The sequence below is a fragment of the Meleagris gallopavo genome, chromosome 10 (genome assembly GCF_905368555.1).
Source record: "Meleagris gallopavo chromosome 10, MGAL_WU_HG_1.1, whole genome shotgun sequence".
Lineage (NCBI taxonomy): Eukaryota > Metazoa > Chordata > Aves > Galliformes > Phasianidae > Meleagris > Meleagris gallopavo.
The window spans coordinates 18,927,955-18,948,916 of record NC_139413.1 but is presented as its reverse complement, the minus strand read 5'-3'; the positions used below and the strand labels follow the sequence as shown (position 1 = coordinate 18,948,916).

At 36.8% G+C, this 20,962-nt stretch overlaps 1 protein-coding gene and 1 long non-coding RNA gene across 3 annotated transcripts in view; one reads left to right on the top strand and one right to left on the bottom strand.

Annotated features, from left to right (window-relative positions):
- Positions 1-20,962, top strand: part of ST6GALNAC3 (ST6 N-acetylgalactosaminide alpha-2,6-sialyltransferase 3) — a 200,664-nt gene that overhangs the window by 68,906 nt on the left and 110,796 nt on the right. For both annotated transcript variants that reach the window (XM_010716231.4, XM_085231551.1), the window contains exon 2: positions 15,943-16,137. In XM_010716231.4, the coding sequence (XP_010714533.2) occupies positions 15,943-16,137 (195 nt within the window). The remainder of the gene's footprint in view (positions 1-15,942; positions 16,138-20,962) is intronic.
- LOC146543722 (uncharacterized) lies at positions 5,694-15,868 on the bottom strand. The gene is made up of 2 exons (XR_014885266.1): positions 7,356-15,868; positions 5,694-7,234 (listed from the first exon to the last, which is right to left on the bottom strand). It is a non-coding gene; the product is annotated as an uncharacterized LOC146543722 (long non-coding RNA).

Below are 20,962 nucleotides of genomic sequence, written 5' to 3'. Positions count from 1 at the left end.
GATCATAGTTCTGGGAAAGTCAGCCAGGGGTCTGTGGCTGTAGTGAAGAACGTTCCCTTTACTGCCAGGAATTGTTACCTTTATTCAGGGAGGCAAAGTTCCCAGCTTTGAAATTATGCATAATGATCTGATTTTTGTAACTGTCACAATTACACACAGTAATAATTCAGATATTCACCACATCTGCAAAGGAAAATGCTGCAACCCATCAGCTGAGAAGAATAAGTCCTCTGCAGTGTGAATGAAATTTTGTTTTGGCAAATCAGAATGGTTGGGCATTGCCTCTTAACATGCAAAGCATGTGAGAAAGTTACTCATGGCTTTACAGTACACACTGATATACTTGTTTTTCCAATTTATATAAACTTTTGGTACAGCAAAATAGTTGGTTTATTTTCAGATTTAGATCCCTCACCCCATGAACCCACTTTAAATGTAATTGAGTTAAATTATTTTACATAGGTTGTGAGTAGCAGGACACAGTGAGTCTCATTACCCCACTAGTACAGAATAATGTAAAGATGTTACAGAACGTTTACCAGACCCTACTACTGCCATAAGTCCTATTACCATCATAGCATCTCAGTTAAGTTACTTGTAGTTCACTATTATTTATGCTCATTTTCCGTATTTACTTCCTCATGTTTTCAACTCTTACTGTCAAAATCTGATATTGGGCATTCAGAGTCACCAGGGCAGAAACTTTTAACATGCTGAGTGCAAAATAGATTCCAGCATTGCAGCAGAGCTATGGGTGTTGGGAAAATCTAAAGCTGGAAAGTGCTAGGAAAAATTTCTCTACCTCAGAAAAACTCAACCAAACAGTAAGAATCTCCACTTCTTATAGTTAATTTTATTGGAAATTATTGACTGATATGTGGGTTGAAAGCCTGATTCTGTGTTCTTTGGTGAGAAAATTATAGTGAGTTATCTCACCATCTGTGATACTCATGTGGACTCTTCAGAAGAACAGCACAGTTGTTATCAATCAGAATGCTTTATCAAATGGACCTCTGCTCTATCAAGAGTGTGTTCACAGGGTGGGATAGAGGAAAATGATGTTTTGCTCTCTTTTTCCTTTCTGTCATGCCTGGGTCCTTCATTTGCTGCTGTCCAGGAAGGCAGATATGCTGAATTCACAGGTAGAGAACACTTGAGATGCACATTCTGTGCAATACTCTCCTGAAATGCTTTTTCACAGCAACGCCCTCCAGCAATTGTACAACTCTGAAATGTAAGTCTGCAAGTTGTAATCCTTTAAGACAGTTTTTCAGTCTTCTGGGTTGTCAGGGAATAGTCAGACAGCATTTCCAGAACATGCTGAACCAATCTGGAGCAGGCATTTTCCTACAGATTAAATGAGCTGTTTTGTGATGCTAGTGTTAAAATCTTTTGGTAAAATGTTAATTGAACAGTATCATGATCTTGCATGCCTCTGTCTCTTTTCCTTTCTTTAAATTGAGTTTAACAGTGGAAACGTTTCTCAAACCAGCTAGCCAAAGCCTGGGAATGCAGAATTGTCTCTAGTGAATCTTCTCTGTTTTTCTTTTGTTAATTAAATATTCAACATTGTAGCATCCTCATTTCTCACTTGTTTAAACTGGATCAGCTTCCATTCTCAGAACATTTCAATGCACCAATTTGTTGCTGCCTTGAGGAAGTATTTAAGCACTTCCCTGGGAATAGAAAATATATTTCTAGCCACATGCACTGTATATTCCCTAAATTCAGGATTTTTTTTCTTTTTTCTCTTCCACCTTCTCTCTGGTTTCTTCAATAAGCCTGCCATGCATTCAAACCTTATGTAATGTACTTTTTTCTTTCATCTTCAGTGAGATACTAGAATAGTATGGCTGTCTAGCCTTGTGTCTTTGTCTGTCAGTCTGTAACTTTGCCATTGATATAGAACAACAAAAAAACCCCACAACAATCTGTTAAAGGTCAGTGACTACGAGAATTCTCATATGCGCATCTTTCATTTAGCTTGTGGTGTTTAAAATATCACTTTGTCTATTAATCTTAAACTTAATTCTTTTCACACTGATGAAAAATCAAGAGTTCAGTTAACTTATAATGCACAGGATTAGCTTGTGTACGTGAGGAGAAAAATCAGACTCAGTGTGGTGTGATTGTGGAGCTCTTTGTCTCACATAAGCTAACAAACACTTGTATTTTTCAGTTTGTTGGGTTAAAGCATTTTCAGAAGTAGATTTGAGGTGCCTATGTATAGGACAGCACAGGGTTCTTTTCGGATAGTTATGTCTGCTGAGATACTGTTAGAATTTCTTTACAGGATCAGTGACATTTGCATATACAGGTTTTTCTCCATGAGTGGTCATCTAATGTGTCCTTTATCCTTCTTGTACACTCCTGCTTACCTGCTCTCCCTTGCTGTTGTCTTGGCATGCAAGATGGCAAAAGATCTGCCAAGTCAGGTGCTATACATGTACAGTGGTTGGCCAGCAAAATGTCAAGCAAGACACTGAATAGCTGAGTTGTGCCTACCTGACCTCAATTTTGGTTGTGGATCTGATCAACTGTGATTTCTCTGCTGGGAATTCAGTTACCTCTGAGATAAGACACTAGCCTAGTGCTTTTCTGATTTCATTGGAATTTCCGGAAGTCTACTTAAGTTACTAGAGTTAGAAAGGATGGATAGCAGACAGATAAGTCACATCAAATTCTAAGCAAAGAAAAAGGGGGAAAAAAATATCGGAAAAACGCAACCAAACCATACATGCTCCAAATCTAATGTTAGCATATTTTTTAGTAATGAGTTCTTCTGTTTAAGATCATGGAATCATGTAATTATGCTTGCTTCCTGTAGGTCTTACTCTTCAACTAACAGTGAACTTCTAATAAACAGAACTAAAACTGTGTTATATGCCCTCTTTGGCAACAATTCAAGGGGAAAAAGAAGACTTTTTGCCTTGGCAAGATTCAATTCCATCTTAGTTGCTTTAAAGTGTTTTTCTGGCTATGCTGCTCATGTTACAACCATGAATTCCTGCATGGCCCTGGATTTGTTATGCAATGTACTAAAGCCAGCATGGAGCCAGAATTAAAGTATTGTATCCTACTTTACTAAATAAGTCCCAGAAGAATTTTGCTGTTACAGTGTACTTAAGTACTACAAAAAATTATTCTGTAGTCAGTAAATTGAATCCTGTCTTGCTGCTCCTCAGACCTGAATCCTTGTATGACTTGTATGATTGTGAAGGTTTGTTAAGAACAGAGTGTGGTCTTTCTTTCTGGTCATTAAGTTTGTTTATAAATGAGGAAAAAAAACCAACACACCTTATAAGTTATGTGTATCTTATCATTTATTTTTGAATTGCAGTGTCCAATGACCAGGAAGGAAATATACAGAATAGTTGCCATCTTTTGTTGGAAATAATGCTTACACCACCCTGTTGTTTATCCACCTAACTACCTTTCTGTCAAGCCCTCTTCTCCTAATAACTTCTACGTTTCCTGATCACTTCAGAGCTGCTTTTATTCCTAAACATTTTGTAAATGTTTAGGAATAAACATTTAGAAGAGCAAGTCCCAAAATAATGTCCCAATTGAAGGAAAGGTAGGGAACTGAGCTGTAACACGTGCACTGCTTCGGAGCAGTTGCCAGCCAATCAAGCCATACGTAATTCTTTAATAACTACAGCGTATGCGTCTCTGGCCTGGGGAGAGCCTCTTAGAGGACATAGTTTCATTATTTCCATTATTCATAGAACATCTTGTAATGCTAAATTATATACAAGCAGTAGGAGAAAGATGGAAAACTCATCTGTTTGATCATGAACTGTAGAAACCTCCAGGGATTAATGCATATAATATTGCTTCATACTATAGTCTGGGTCCAGTGGCAAACAAAGTCTGCAGCTAGGTGCAGATGAGGAACTATCCATCTGTGCTCTGACTGTCTTTGATCTGACATGGCAATTGAGTGATTGCGAAGGGTGAGTGAGGTGTGTGTGCATGCACGTGCTATAGGTAACTTGGCTCTAGTGCTTGTTTCTCCAATTTACAATCCATAGGGAAATAGAGGATGTCTCACTTCCATTAGTAATGTTATCGTTACTATTATATTCTGAACCAGTGTGCTGTTTGTAGTGATATGAAATCTTTCCCGTGAGAGTCTCCTATTTAAATACCTCCCTTTTGTTTGAAGTAAGACACTTCAAGTTCCATTTTTCTTTTACTCCTGCTACTTTCAGATATTAAAGAATAAGATATCCGATAATTCTGCGTGTAGGAATTCATTCTGCTCTCATAGGACCATCTGTGCATTTGAAGCCATGTGTGCATTGGGGGTGGGAACAGTTCTGCTTTGTTCTCTTTGTCACTGTCTGCTGATCTGTTCTAGTATCAGAAAATGAAAAATTGTACGTATAATATTTGTATCACACTGTTCCTGATTTCCTGGCAGGTCTTTCAGATAAATAAGATTAGAATCAGACCCCTTGCTTTATAGCAGGATATACTGCTGTCCAGCACCTCTCAGCTTGGCTTCCAGCTCCTGCTTCCATTGCAAGATGACTTGAGGAACAAATCCTCATGGTCAGCTCTGGATGATCAAAGCAGGAGAAAAAAAAAATAATCAAAGAACAAGAAATGAGAGCATGAGTTTAAAAGAAAAGGATGGGAAGGGGGAGGATAATGAGTTCTTTCACCTCATGTGCAAATACGTGGCTCTTAGTGAAACTGTCTCTAGGATGTCTCAGTAGCTGGGAGAAAGGTACCTGTTCTTACGACAAACCTAGGCTTGGATTTCTGGAGGTGGTAGTTGACAACGTGTGTGGGCCTCTCCCTATGTGTGGGTTCCTGGGGTGGCTGTGGGTGCTGCTGCTGCAGTCTGGGCAGAGATTGATCTTCCACATGTAGGGATTTCTCCTGAAAAAGCCCCTGTGCAACAAATAAAGGTGCTTTCAGGTGCTTCTGTTTTTTTATGTGACTTGTTCTCTATTCATATCTCTTGGTGCCTCATGCTTAAAGGCCTTGCTAATTAAAAAATAAATTAAAAAAAATCCCTTTCCCTTAGTTTTCCAGAGAGATAATAGAAGTTTTCGGTGATGTTTTCGGTGGAGATTTTGCTTGAAGCTTGGTTATAAAAGAATTTCAGAAGTTACTGAGTACCAAACCAAGTGCTTCTGACTTGGGATTAAGGGTTGCACTGTGAGGCATTTCTCCCATTGACTATACTCAAGACATTCTTTGAAATTCTGCTGAATTTAGCAGTTAGCATCTGCTAAACCGTCTGTCAGAAAAACACCATATTTTCCCCAAGCAAAAGTATTCTTCCTTAGTACCATCAAGCTTAGCACTTTCTTAGAATTATAGCTAAGCAATTCTATTTATCACATTCTGTTACTCCAGTACGGCGCAACACTTAGAGGTAAAAACCAACTGGGAATCTTTTCTGTCTGAGGTTTTCAGGTCATTGATCTACTTTTGTTCTGTAAGCCATCTTAGCTACCCTGTGTTAAAAGCTTTGATGTTATAAAACTTGAAACTGGAATTGTCACGTGGGGAATGCCATAGTAGAGAGGAGTAACGCTTTCTGTCAATCAGTGTTCCAGTTCCACGTTCCTGGGAGTCTGTGTGTGCGCAAAACAAGTTCTGTCCTCTCTTCAGTTTTTGAGTATTTTGATTGTCTCTCAGTATATTATAAAGAGGTTTCATAGATAAGTATGTCATCCATCACAACTGAAGACATATTGCTATTTATTAGAAAGATAGTGCAGTGTGACATACAGCTCATCAGAAAACACAGGAACTAATTTCCACTGAAAATTTACATGTGAATACAAGATTCTGGTCTTGATTACTTCCCATTCATTTTTAGCAGATGCTGTTGCTGCCATAAAGATCTTACAATATAATTGCTAAATGTAGGACCTGAGAGCAGCTAAGTGTTTGGGATGGGTCTAATCTATTGATGAATCAAATTGATTTCATGTAATTTTTCTCACCTTTCCATCACAAACCTATGCTTATGTTTCATCCATCTTCCTTTCTGTATGCATTTTCTGCCAGATACTCTGTAGGGTTAAATACTTGCCCAAGGCCATACAGTTTTCTGTCAGAATAGGTTACAAATGAAATGACTTGTGAGACATGTTCTTTATATGGGGAGCTGTTATTTGAGTGGCGTGGTCCTTCTCACCTTGAAGTTTTTAAAATTTGGAGATTTTGACTTATATCCAGTTTTAATTTGAGGTCATGCTGAGCAATAACATGGAATATATGTAACAATAACAATCCACTTAGTTTCCCTCTTTCTGCAGTACCCTGTGATGCTGGAGGTTCTGTAATACGATGTATTCTTGGTAAGAATTTAAGTCTAGTGACTGGAAGTTCAAGGCTCGCTTTTGCTCAGAATAATACTTCTGGACTATTGCCTATTAATTATTCTCACACAATAGCTTTGCAAGCAAGTATCATGGGTCAGGATGATTTACATTTCTTTGAAATTAATCTAATTAATAGATAACTTTACTATTGTACTTTCTAAAAAGATGATAAAGTTCAACAATAATGGACTCTACTATGGATTTTTCTATCTATTAATATCATTATAGATCAAATTTGGTGATCAAACTAAATCATATATGGGAATTAAAAAGCTTTGATTAAATGATATATTTCTTAATCTCATTCCAGTACCATTGTAATTGTGCTGCATGGGAGGGGAGAATAAAATGAATCAAACCTAATTTATTCATTACTAGACAATAGCATAATTAAAAAATCAATTTTTGCTGCTAGTGATGTGCTCATCTTACCTGGTTTGAATCTTACGTAGATAAGCAACAGACAAGTTTTGAACTTGTTGGGATTTTGATCAGAACTTTTTTTAACCACTGTGAACTATTACAGCGTCATTTATTTCTTTCTGATACAGTTTTTAATAGGCTTTTGGTCTGGCTTATTGACCCTCTTCCTATGAAGAGCTTTGCTTGCCCTTGATGTACTTAACAAAAAATCGAATAATTTGCTCCTACATAATATTATAGATTTGTTTCACTGTCGTCAGCAGCTTTGGCTGCAGGTGGCGAAGGTTATCTTTGACGATCTTCTGATTCTTCTTTCTCCAAGGCTGTTGTGCAAGTAAAATAGCATTTATCTCTATATAAGTATGAAACGGGAGTCTATTCCATGGGCAGGAAAGACGGAAATAACTGAGATTTTTAATTGTTGAAGAGATTTCTTGTTGTTTTCAGTAGTCACTGGATCTCTAGAAAGAAATATGTTGGGTATACGAGAGGAAGCTACATTACTTTTTTATTTCTTTGAGCATATAATAGAAATAACAGACAAAAGTGGAAGACAGGCCACAAGCATATTTCTGTACTTACTGGTATTTAGGCTGACTTTTGTTCACATCCAGTTTCATTGTATCACAAAACCTCTTTTCCTTTCACTTTCGCGGGACATGGCAGCTGCTGTCTCTTTGAGGCGGCAACATGTGGCTTTTAGGAGATGATAGCTCTGGTGCTCAATAAAAGAAAGGAGAAAGGAGGAAGGATGGAATAAAATGTCTCCAACCATGATATACTTCATTTTTTTAAATGCTACTTACACTTTTACCCTTTAGTGGACAACATATGCTATCCTTGGTATTATCTTGGTCAAAATTTGAGAGGCTAAATCACTTAGTGTGAGAATTTCACTTTATTCAAAAGTGAAGTATATATCTTTTGTAACTTAATGTGGCTGTAGTAGCTTTTCTGTGGTACTGCCTGCACACACCATGTTTCCTTGGGATTTTTCTCCAGTAATGTGAGTTAAGGCCATTGTGAACTATCATTCAGCTGGTCTGAAGACCGAAAATTAGATTGAGATGCTTGTCCTCAAGATATGTTTCTGTTACTTATTTGTCACATGGGGAAGAACATTTTTCAAAAACCTAAACCCAACAGCTCCTATTATTTTAGATGGTGACATTTGTGGTGAGTGCTGAGTGACCAAGAATGCAAAATAGAAAGTATCAGGTTTTAATGTCTTGGAACATTAAAATCTGAATTTGTATCTCCTAGTGAAAAATGTCAGAGTCCCAACAGACCTAGGATTTAAACTCATTAAATCTATTTTGTAGTACAGTGGGGTCGGATACCTACGGAAATACAGGGAAATCAGAAATGTTTTGATTGCTCACCTATTCTGTTTCTGATTTAATGAAGCAAAGTGTATATTAAAAAAAAAACTAATGAAAAATGAAGGGCATCATTAATTTTGGCATCTAAAGCCAAATGAAAAATGATCAACTTATTAGTGATGTGCATTTTGTTCCTTAACTTCTCCTCTAATGTGTGAATGTCACATTATATAACATTTACAATGAATAGATTTGGAAATGAAACAAGTTAAGATGGATCATTGTGTTCTTCTCCTGACTTTGTGGACAACTTGTCTCATTAATCTGTATAGTAGTCTTAAATTAAAAAAAAAGAAAAGACATTATTTGTTGAGATTTATGGCTGAAAGACTTGGAGGCTCACTGAGGAAATCTTTGCTATTTCTTCTGCTGAGCACTGCGGAACTATTTTCCTGACGTGTAGTGATTGGAGTAGATCAGAAAATACTTTCATAACTTGTAGTGGCTGCATGAAGTGCTGCAAACCCAAATTTGGACAGAGGATGTCGGCACAGTGAATGGTGGTTGGCTGCTGCCAACCTGTGGCGTGAATGGTGGCCTATGGCTGCAGGGGAGTGGGGCACTCTGTCCTGCCGAGACTTACTATTCTGTTGGTTGTCCCTGTTTGAGAAACACTGAGGTAAAGGTAGAGGTATAAACTGCTAACTACTGCCTGAGATTAGAACAATGTGCCCTAGAAGCTGTTAGGGTACTTTTACAGTCAAATTAAGAAACAAAATAGAGGGGGCTTGTTCGGGGTCAGGCCACATGACCACAACAGGAGCAGTCTGTGTCCTTCCTGTGGTAGAGCTGCGTTGTTTGTGTCATGGGCCCATCTCATCTTTTAGGACAGGAGGCACTGCCCTAAAGCTTGAACAGAGGAAGTTCCCTACCGACATGCTGTAGAACTTTACAGGAAGGGTGATGGAGCACTGGAACAAACTGCCCAGAGGGATTGTGGAGCCTCCTCTAGAGATATTCAAGACCCACCTGCCTATGCAACCTATTATAGGAAACCTGCTTTAGCAGGCAGATTGAACTCAATCTCTCGAGATCCCTTCCAACTCCTGCAGTTCTGTGACTCTAATTCTAGAGAACAGCCCACAAGTTGTACTGGGCAGTGTGCCACAGTCAGTTTTATTTACAAGCACAGTTTGAATGTTCATTACTTTTGTTTGCTTTTTGCATGCAAATATGGAAAATGAGCACAGAGGCAGAAGAAGAGTTTGGAATAATTTCTGACACTTGACAGTCCTTCCGTGTTCCATGGGCTAAGAGATGAAAACCTGTGATGTGCCTGCCTGTGTCACATTTGTTCCAACAAAGCGGATGCAGTCTGTCAGAAAAGTGTTCAGGATCACCTCTGCTATGCTGACCAGATGTGGTTTCTTTAATGGAAGCTGTGAATGGGAAATGTTTGCCTTCTCGTACCTAGCCCTCCATTTTTTAATATACATTCATTCAAGTGCATTTCTTATCTAAGCTTTATTAGATTGATATTCTTCCAAAAGCATTTTCCACAGAGTATTCCTAGTGTACGTGCTAGCTCAAAGCTGCATTTGCATGTGAAATACATAAGGCCTTTTTTAAAGCAAAAAATAAAAGCATTGAAAATCAAGATCAGTTCAATTATACTTGCAGATTAGAGTAATAGTAATATATATCTATTGTATCAAAATGTTAACTCAGCGAATTTTTGATATGCTTTAAAAATGTAAATCTTGGATTTGATTAGATTAGTTCTGGAGTAATCCACACCAAATAAATCTGTCTTCCTTTCATGTGATTTGTCAGTGTTTATAGTAGGTTTGTACACAGAGCTTTCACCATTATTTTCTAGGCAATAAAAGCAGCCATGCAGAAAAGCTACCCATAAATGTCAGAAAATAGAGATATTTTGTTGCATTCCAAGGGCTTTGAAGGTCAAGTTCAATTCAGTTAGCTCACCCAGCATGAGAAGAGTATGATGCGGTGATAGAATGTGTGTTTGGGTAGGATATATATGTTACTGTCCCTGTATTATTCTATCTGGATAACAGATCAGCGAGAGATTAAACTTTACTGCTTGGAGGAATTTCTTTTGGAAAACTATCAATTTTTATGACTTCCTTTAGCTCCTATTGAGATACTCTGCAGAAATAATGAATCCAAAGGATTTATAGCTTTTAGCACAATGGAGATTGGCTCCTGATTGTGGCTTTTGGGTGCTATTGCACTGCTAGTATACTATTAAACTGTGTGTATTCACAAAATATGTCTCAGATCACGGATTTTATTGTAAATGTGAAATTGTGTTTTGCTTCCTTCTGATGAGAACTAGTTCACACATTGTTTTCCTAACACGTAGGAGTGAGAAACCAGCAAAGAAGGCAAAGATTGTGCACTGCGATTTGTCCCTGGGTTTCAGAGCCACCAAGAAGCCCGTTCTGCAGTGTCCCACCAGGCCTTGCTGCAAACTCAGTGCCTTTTTAAACAACTGATAAAGCTCATAATTTAAGTGAGGCCACTACCTTGATCAGTGCTTTTATGCAGTTTCAATGTTCTGATTTAAGGACTAGTCAACTGAGAAATATGTCGTCAACTTCTTAAGCAGTATCTGAGTAGTCACTACATTATTTAACTCTATGCTGCATATACATTACTATTTGGAATCTCTCTCTTGTGGTGGCTTCTGATATATTCTTATTTATGTTTTCCAAGATGAATAGTGAACAGACTCTTGCACATAGAAGGAATATAATTGTACTCAACAGGCAAGATATTTTGAAACGTATTGCTGTAACTTTGTTAGGAGAAATGAGATAATTAAGGTCAGACCATGCCAATATTTAAAATGGGAATCTCTGCTTAAAATGTTTTGGCTATTTGCCTGTCCAAGTTAGTATAGCTACTGCATTCTTCAGTGCAGCCCCACCTAGAAATGAGAAGTGTAAAATGTGGGCCTCGCTACCATTTTTCTCTTGGATTGTAAACGTGAGTCTGTCTTTGTGTGTATGGTGTTTAACACAGTTGATCTGCATCCTACATGGAAAGATCTATGCTACAATGCTGTGATAATATACATTATAAAAAGTATTTTGATACTTTTTCTTGATACCTCATACCTTTATCCAAAAACAAACCCAAATAAAAACATCCTAGAAATGAATTTACTGTATGTCCAGTAGATAGCATACTGCTCATGTACTGGAAAGTTAGCTCATCAGATAGAATGAACCATGATGCAACTGTCCAGCAAATACAAACTCTTTCACATATCTCCAGTTTTTCAGAAGTTTGCTGCCTTGAAGGGTTGTATGCCATGTAAACAGTCTTACTTCTTTGTCTAAATGTTAGTTCCAAAGATTAATTCAGACACTTGTGCTGTTTCCTGGCTGCTTAAATTTCACTTTAGTAAAGGTTCCCTTTTCCAGGAAAAAAAAAAAAAAAATTAGTTTTAGTCTTTTTTGAACTCAAAATACATCTTTCTTACATAACCCCCTACCTGCTCAGCTCTCTTCTCCTGAGAGAAAACATTGACAGCTCTCTCCAGTGGAGCCTTTGAACCTATTCTTATTAACTTTCACTTCTGGAGGAGAGAAAAGTAAATCCTCAGCTACTGATTTTATGCAAATAGTGTTGGATACATGTCTCTTTCTAAAAGGATCTTCACTGTATAGACTTGCTCCTCTCTGAAAAGTTTCAGGACCCCTGCCTGAGCATCCCTCCAGCAGTCCTGTTAAAGGGTGGTTTGGACTAAAGGAATAGCTGGAAGGTGTATTTATTTCTGGTACTGGTGAAATCATAAGGTATTCTGAAGTGGTGTGTTGAAAGAATTCCATTTTATGCTCTGCTGTAACAGAAAGCAGTATTTGAAGAGGATGTTGAAGACTATAAAAGAGAAAATTAAATAAAACTAGTTTTTCCATATAATGGTCTACAAAATGAAAGAAATTCAGTAAGTGTAGCCACTATTGTCTTTAACTGGTATCACGCTTGAATAAAAAGCCTGAAACCCTGCATCAGTCCTACAGTAGTGGTAGTTGGATGTGCGGAGATATTGAAGAAGTGACTGAGTTATTCAATATACCTGTAATTTTTACTACATATTGTCATCTAAGATACATAAAACCCTTGTGTAACTCTTTACCTTTCATTTGTCCTTCCAAGCACAGTGTCATTATGTATCCATGAAGATACTAAAGAAATGAATGCTTTAAAAAAAATCAATTGCTGGAAAAAATATTTATATTCAATTACTGTTTGTAGAACAGAGCCTTAGCAGTTCCAGTGTTTCTTTACTGGATTCTTCCATACTGCTATTATTCTGCTCTGGCATGTGATAAATTCAGGCAGAATTAATAGAAATAACAATCCAGAGAACCAACATTTTCTAGAATGAAAATTTAGGAGTAGATTCTGTGATTTCTTTGTGATCTTAAGGAAGTGTTTTTTTTATTTGTTTTGCTTTGTTTTTAGCTGTTTATCTCACTAGGGTGAGGACTTATTACTGTTTGTAAAGTGTTTTGACAATCTTTGCCATGTTATGTGTTAGAAATGGCAGAATATTGCTGTTGGTCTAGAAATCATAATAAAGATTTTACTAGATACTCTGTAAAATTTACAACTTGAGAAAATTCTCTGCTTAGCCTGCAAATACTTCCCTTCTTTCTCTTGCTACACAACTGTATACAACACAAAAAATTGTCTCATTCTTCCATCAGATATTATTGGACTATAAAAAATGGCCTTGTCTTCTCTGTGCTTCTTAAAAGATTAAGAAAGAAAAATGACAGACTTGCTCAGCAGTAAATTTCTTGCCAAACTGAAGTTAATGAATCTCCCCTGCACTGGTAAATAGTCAAAAACAGATGTGAAGGTTATAAAGTAGTGATAGGAAACACGTTACCAATATATGTACGTATATTATATACATAATGTTATATAATATATATATACACATACACAGGAAATTATTGGTGATAATTGCCACCAAATTTTCATGAAATCCTAACCAGAATGGCAGCCCTGTTTTTATTTCATTTCTTGAACAATATGTAAGTTCAAGCTTTAGAGGAGTGAATCATGCCTATTGATTTTGATATATGCTCTTGATAGTTAGCCTGGTGTCTAAAGTAAAAACCAAAACTGAAACAGGGTTTCTATTACTGCAGATATTGAACAAAAAGAGTTGAAAAGAAATAACTCTAATGCTGTTTTCTACCCAGTGGGGTCCCAGGTATTGTACTGCATGGGTGCACTTTAGATCAGAACAAACTTTAATGTCAATCTACTTTGACTCAGTATAATTAAGCAACAAAACCCACCACTCTTCCAAAAGGATTCTCTATTATTAGGTATTTTTAATTCTTGCAACTGTCATTTATACTGGTCCAGTGTGTAACTTTAGTGAATGAAATAGAATGCTATAAAAACTAATATGCGGTGAGTCATCAGCAATCCATCTGATTAAAAATTTCTTAGTTTATTCATCACTCGGTATGTCTCAAAAATGCTTATAACTAAATATACATTTTAATTACAATATTAGCAACACAAAAACCTCTATATTGGATTAGAAACTCATAAAGATTGAGATTTACGCACAAGATATTTCAGTGTTAGGGAAAAGCTGGAGATGGATTAGGGGCTGATATACATCCATACACATCTCCGTTGTGTCTGAACATCTAGCACAATTCCTGGAATCTCTAACAGTCATCTGGAAAAAGAATGCTTTTATCTGCAGGAAGGGAGATCTTACGGGAAGTGCTTGCTGACAAATAATGCCAATTTATTTCTTTTATTTTTCCTTCAGCAGATAAAAGAGGGAGGAACTTAAGGGGAGCCAATGTTTTATGGAGGTGCCCTTTAGCAGACTTGGCCAGAGAGCAGGCTGCCTTTCTTGATCTTTAAGAAGGCTGAAATTTATAAGTAGATGCTTGTTTGTATTTTAATGTTTTTACTGTGAAATTTATAAATTCAGTGAAAATCTAATTTGTACTAATCTTTCCTTTGGAGAATGCATCTTGCTTGATCTCTTGCCTTCCATAACAATTGCAGAGGAAGTGGCTCCTGAACACAGTTGCCCTTTGTACAAGTTGTTGAGCAGGCGTTCTGTTCACATATGCCAAGATTTCTTTGGAACCGTTGAAACAGATGTCTTGATTTCTATCTGTTGCAAAAACAAATCCATTCTTGTCACTATGCATTTCTGGTTACTGCAGGTTCTTTGTGGCTAAGCACCCTGTAGAACTTTCTTTGCAGTTTTCTTCTTCGAACATTTTCTTATAACAAAACTAAAGAAATCTGTACTTTCCCCCTTCCCTGTTGCAGTGTATTCAAAGACAAGGAATATGAGAACCACATGGCATCCTAATGAAGGTCAAAAGGTTTTGATACCCCACCTGTATTCTTCGGGCAGAGGTTATTGAGAAAAGCTGCTTTCATGAAGCACACAGAGCTGATTGCAGTGTTTTCAAGCTTGGAACATATCTGCACAAAATAAGTAAAGAATGGCGTTTGACAAACCAAGAGCATAGAATATGTAGAAATCAGTGGCATCCTATAGGGCAGTATCACTTCTTCCTATTGCGGAGATTTTGATTGAAGCATCTCATTGTAGTGGAATAAGTATCTAGATTCCCTTTTAAATACTTGCAATAAATAATATGACTAATCTATGCTTTTTTGCTGCTTTATGATTATCACTTGTGCTTCACGTATCAGCTGCTCTTAACACTTACAAGGCCCTGATATATAGCTAAATGTTTCTGTCTCCATCTGGCACAAAGAGAAGTGACACAGAAGTGCTCCCTAGCCAGTTTATTGCAATTTAATATAAATCTGTTGTAATGCAGCTGATGAAAAGTGCAGTGTTTCCGTGGATGCTGAGAGCCATGATTGGGTTGTGGTGGTTACAGTGACCTCTGAAGATTTGCTGGGTTTAATTTCACATTAAACAGACATTAGCTGACTCAGATTCCTCACTGATTCCCATTGCCTGGACACTGCCCTTCATCATCCTCTTCCTTTTCTCCTTGCGGTGACCTCATTCATTCAGGTTTCCTATCAGTCCTCTTTTTCTTCTTTTGTACTAATTGCAGCTTCCTAACACTATAAAATAGATAGAGCCATGCTGTTAACATCCACTGTAATGTATTATTTTGCTAATATTCCTTCAAATTTTCTGTGTGCTGTGATCCTTGCTTTTTTTTTCAGTAGCTAGGAAAAATTGGCTGCAATATCTTAAACAGTAAAATTTTCCCTCATTTTTAGCTTTCTTCAAGTTTTTTTCCAGCAGATTGAGGACTTACCCAGGGAAAAAAGTTTGTGTGTTTTTTGAGTTACATTAACCAGTCCAACCAGCTGGATAAGTTGAAGGTGGAAATCAAAGGTTAATTAAGATACAGACTTCTGATTTGTTATATTATTAGCAACAAAGAACATCTTGTCCAAGATACCAATGCCTTCCTTTGTAAATCTGTGACTCTGTAATAAGCAGAATACTGTGCTAACTTCACCAACCATTTGTTTTAAAATATTTAAGGTTAGAGTGTAAATTCTTTTGCACAAGAACGAAACACGCAGTGATCTTTCTCTTCCAAATAAGCTTTATGTGATACGGGTACAAATGGTGTTTTCACTTTGTGTATTCATTGAAGCAAAATGACCCAGTACACCTGACTCTTTGTGACAGTCATACAAAATAATTTTACGTAAAGTTTTCTGTAGGATTTTTTCCCTATCATCTAATAGGAGGTACCTTTTTTTTTGTAAATAAATAAATAAAAATCTTATTTTAATAATTTATTTTCTTTTCATTACAGAGAAAGTCTGCTGTTGCCGTGAGTTTCATTGCAGCATTCCTCTGTCTGATCATCGTTCGTCTCACAAATGAAGTCACTTTCCCTTTGATTCTAAACTGCTTTGGACAAACCAGTGTCAAGTGGATACCATTTTCTAATGGCCAAAGGCAGCTTCTGAGAACTCACTATGGATATGTAAACGTGAAAACACAAGAGGTAAGTTTTGGTATTAAAAAAGCAGCAAAGTGAACCAGTAGATCTCTCTTTGATCCCACATTATGGCTTTCCACTGCCCAGTGGCGGGGGAGGAAAGTTGGTAGTGTTTCTGAGCTAAGTGTCTCTTAAAACTGCGCTACCATTTAAGTGACTACTGAATGGTTTGAATTTTTGCAATGTCTGAAGTGGATAAAAAAGTGATCTGGTCTCAAAAATTGTGCTTGGATATGATTAAGGCTGGCTTTTACACAAGAAATAGAAATTTTCTAATGAATTTCCAAGACTTCAGTCCATATGCATGAACTTTTCCTGTGTGTTTTTTTTAATAGAAATCCTAAAAACAGAAGAAAATAATTTTTCTTAAGACATCAAAGGAAGAAGTAGTTTATCAATGTTTCTGACTGCATAGAAGAAGAAAAAAGAGTGAAACAAACATTTGTGAGCATAGAAAAGGGGCAGAGCTAGAGATGTACTGGATTTTTCTGAAATTCGCTATTTAAAACTTGCTATCTCTCATCCGTATTTCTGAAGTGTCTTGAGCTGTAGCTGCCTTGCAAAATACTTACTTAGTGGTTTGATAAAAGGTATTTTACAGGGACTTCAGCTTTGAACTATCTTAGTTGGCAAAATACCTAATAATATTACTAGTTTCCTGTGGTGGTGGTGCTTTTTCTGGAAAATTTTCCCCTCTCTGTTTTTGTACTATTTATAATAGTTTATAATACTTTACTACTTCACGGTATTCAATCCTACAAGTACATTGGACAAATCATTTATTATTTTGTTGTTAGTATGTTAAAAATGAAAGTCAGAATGAGGAAGAACTGTTGTTTTTAGGAGGTAGCTTCTAATTGTTGTCTGCGTGAGATGCAGCTTTGAGTGCATTGGATGACAAAATACTTTATCTACAGAGCAGAAAAAGGACAAGTGCCAGAAAGGAAATTTGTTTGAGTCAGGGAGAATCCTAGTCTCAGTGAAGTGAATTGGAGCTCTGCTGCTGAGTTCAAAGAGGGTAAGGCCTCATCCAGCATATCTCAAATATGAAAGCACCTGGTATCCACTTGAAATGAGAGGGCAGTTCAGTGTGCTGCTGTGTTATGTGATTGTCACGGCTGCAGGTGTGGAATCTGAATGAGTTAGAGCTGCCAGGGCCAGCTGATCACTATCAGTCTGAACTGATAACTGGAGAGGAGAGGAGTGTCTAATCCATTTTTATTCACTATTGCCTTCATCAGAGGTTACTTATATCTTGTGGGAGCCTTAATTCATTCTTAAATTTGAAAATACTCTTGGAAGTTCTGATGTTAAATGGAAATGAATGTCTTGAAATTTGGTGTCCAGTATTGATTAGTAAGACATTTGTCTCAATTTAGCTTAGGTCTTGAAGGGCCCCTTAAACTCAGTAATTTTAGTTGTTTTCCCCCTTGTGTTTGTAGATTATGTTAATATTTTCTAATTAAAATGATAATGAAGAAACAGAACATGCCCTGCTAATTGTGAATGCACTATCTTCTGTCTTAATTATTCCGTGTGGGGAAAGTTTTATCATGCTACCCATGTGAAAAGATTTTACGCATCTCATGTTCCTAACCTGTGCTCAGACCTTTTTGGAACTACAATTTTTATAATGCAGATTGCTTTATAGAAGGATGTAAATATGCATTTGTATATTATTTGTATTAAGATTGACAGAAATTCTCAGTTGTTCAGACTGGACACATACTTCTCATTTCTTTAAGTGCAAAATACATTCAATTTCTGTTCATTTCATTGGATTCATATATTCTTTTCTGGTCTTTTTGTACTGCTAGATTGTATAAGACAAGGTGAAGGTCCATTCTGTGAGTCAAGGTTTTTATAAAAAAGGATTCATGCCATTTCATCGGTAGGCAAGGACCAAAAGGTGGGGAACTCTAGCATAATGTGTTATTAGAAAATTGCACAATAGAGGGAAAGATAACAGAGAAAATAATTTTAAGAATATGAATTACCTTTTCTCTCTTGTTGAGAGAATCTGTGCACACTCATTGCATGTGTTGATTGTCTTCCAGGGTGTCTTTTGAAGCCTGCCACCCCACCAGGTCCTACATATGTATCCTGCTGTCTGATAATGCTGCCTGCTGTTCCTCAGCCAATTCCAACATCCTTTTTCTTTCTTTACTGTTTCTCTGTTCTCCTTTACCTGTTCCTTTCAGGCTCCACTCCATGGCAGCATGCCTGGCTGCATGCAACACCCCAGCTTCTCTGTGTTCTAAAATGGTACACGCCCTTAGTCAACAAAACAAAACAAATAAAGTATTGAGCACCAGCCCAGTCAATTTCTATTATTCCTTTTCCATTCTTACCTCATATAATTATTCTCTGAGGAAAAAGAGAAAAAGAAAACATAACAATCACCTTTAACCCCTGGGAAAAAGAAGGCAAAGTTAGGAGAACTTATTTTCTTTATTTTACTTATTTTGGGGTAAAGCTGAATGGGATGAGATTGGAAACCTTATAAGATGATGGCTCATCAGTTTCTTGGTGGTTAGGGCTAAGGAGGTCATTGCCTTGTATTAAACAAGCTCTGAAAACATGGTAATACGAACATTTGCACCTCAAGTGAAAGGAAGCAACATGTATATTATTAGTTATGATCAGAATAATGTGGTAAGGACATATTTCAAGTATGCTGTGTATTTGACTTGACAGTATAATTGTATGAAATTGTATAAAAAATTCTGAAAACATTTTAAGATTACTATAAGTGGATTATACAGAAATATTTAATATAAACTGTGAAGAGAGACATAACTTAATCCCTAATTAAGGCTGTGCATAATACAATATTGTTGCTATGGTTCCCTTGATTTGTATCTATAGCAACAGCTTTAGAAAAATGGAGTTTATATACAGTAAACATAGTATATTTGAAGTATAAATAGATGTGAAGTGTTGTACTATACCGACCCATTATGTCTAGACACATTTAAATTTGGATTTTGAGATATTTCTGAAATAGATGATTCCTCACAGTTTACGTCTAGTCCCTTTCCTCTCCTTAAATACAGAGGATTCTTTAGTTTAGCCCTCCACAATGAAATCTTTTCTCCCTTTTCAATGCCCCCATTCGAGAGAATTCCTTGAGATTTGAGAGGATGGCTGCCTGATGTGCAGTGTTGCTCTCTCATTCAAGTACACAAATTTTGACCTTACAGTTAAAAGGATGTATATGGGTAAGATGACCTTTACTATCTTTTCTGTCCCTTGTTTTGTCTCTTTTGCATCTTTTGGATTTTGGTGATTGGTTCTGAAATGATTAAATCTATTTTTTGTGGTTTAACCCTGTGGGTGGCTCAGCATCACACAGTCATTTTCTCACTCCCCTTCTTCCCAGTGGAATGAGGAAGAGAATCAGGAAAACAAACAAACAAACAAAACAACCAAAAACACAAAGTGGAACTCATGGGTTGAGATGCACACTATTTACTAAGATAGAGAAAAGGAAAATGATAGTAGCTATGACTCTCTTTCTCTCTCTATATGTATAGAACATGTGCTGCACAAGCAATTGCTCACTGTCCCTTGACCAGTGTTCAGCCAGCCCCTTAGCAGTAGAAGGAAGATGACTTCCCACCCACTTCAAAACTCTCTGCATGATTTCATACAGCATGGAGAATCCTTTTGGCCAGTTTAAGTCAGCTGTCCTAATTCTGTCCCCTTCCAGCTACTTGGGCCTCTGCCCGGCCCTTTGCTGAGAAACTGGAGTGGCTTTGGTTCTATACTACAGTGCTTAGCAGCAACTATAAAAATCAGTGTGTTATCAATATTGTTTTACTCTTCAAACCAAAGCATATCACAGTACCAGACATTCTGAAGAGAACAGTTCTGTCCCAGCTGAAACTAAGACATCATCTTCAATAAATGCCATGTCTATAATGTTACTTCTTTTATCTTCTTCCTGGTATATTTTAATAGAAATTTTTATTGTGACATAATTCCGGAGCAGTTAGCAAATTTATGCCTATTGTCTTTTGAGTAAACTTCATCTACCTGCCCCCAGGTATGCAATAATTCTTGTGTATCGAGGCAAGCAGCTAGAAAGGAGCAGGTACAGAAAATATAATCTTCCTTCTTCTTTCATGCTGCTATTCTCTACAAAGAGTTCAAGCAAAATTAATGAACATCATGTATTTAAATTGCAGCATTATGGCATCAATTTAAAGCCCATTAACAGTTTGAAACTTTCTGCTGAGCAAGTCTAATAGGGTTCTTGGATATTTGATTGTGCTTCCTGAAAGGTGAATTTTGAATAGATTTTTATTTCTACCATCAGTATTGAAATAATATAGCATTTTCTTACGTATGTAAAATCTGAAATATAGCTGCAATAATACTTGATACATAATTATAGGAAGCATATTCAAGTACTACACAAAGATTAAAACTGTTCTTGGAAAAGGGTAAGTTCTGATGTGACCTAAAATCCCGACATTAAGCTGCAGCTGTGAGATCTAATGGCTTAATCTAAAATGAGTTCTGAGGGAGAGAAAAGGATTTGTGTCACGAACATTGAAGAATCTCATAGTATAGTGATGAGCACTAGACACAACGAACATGCTTTGTAACCGTTAGGATTTTTAAAATCTCTTTGTTACTGAAAAAATAAACATCAATACAGCTGATATTGAATAAATAAATTTGAATTATCTTAGCACATATGCTTTGGTCACATGGGCTGGGTAAACCAGTGTACAAGCAATAGTTGCTTTCTACATGTAGCACATGGAGCTATGTGTATGTCTAAATCTAATTCTTTCAATTCCTTTCACCAGAAGTCCTCCAG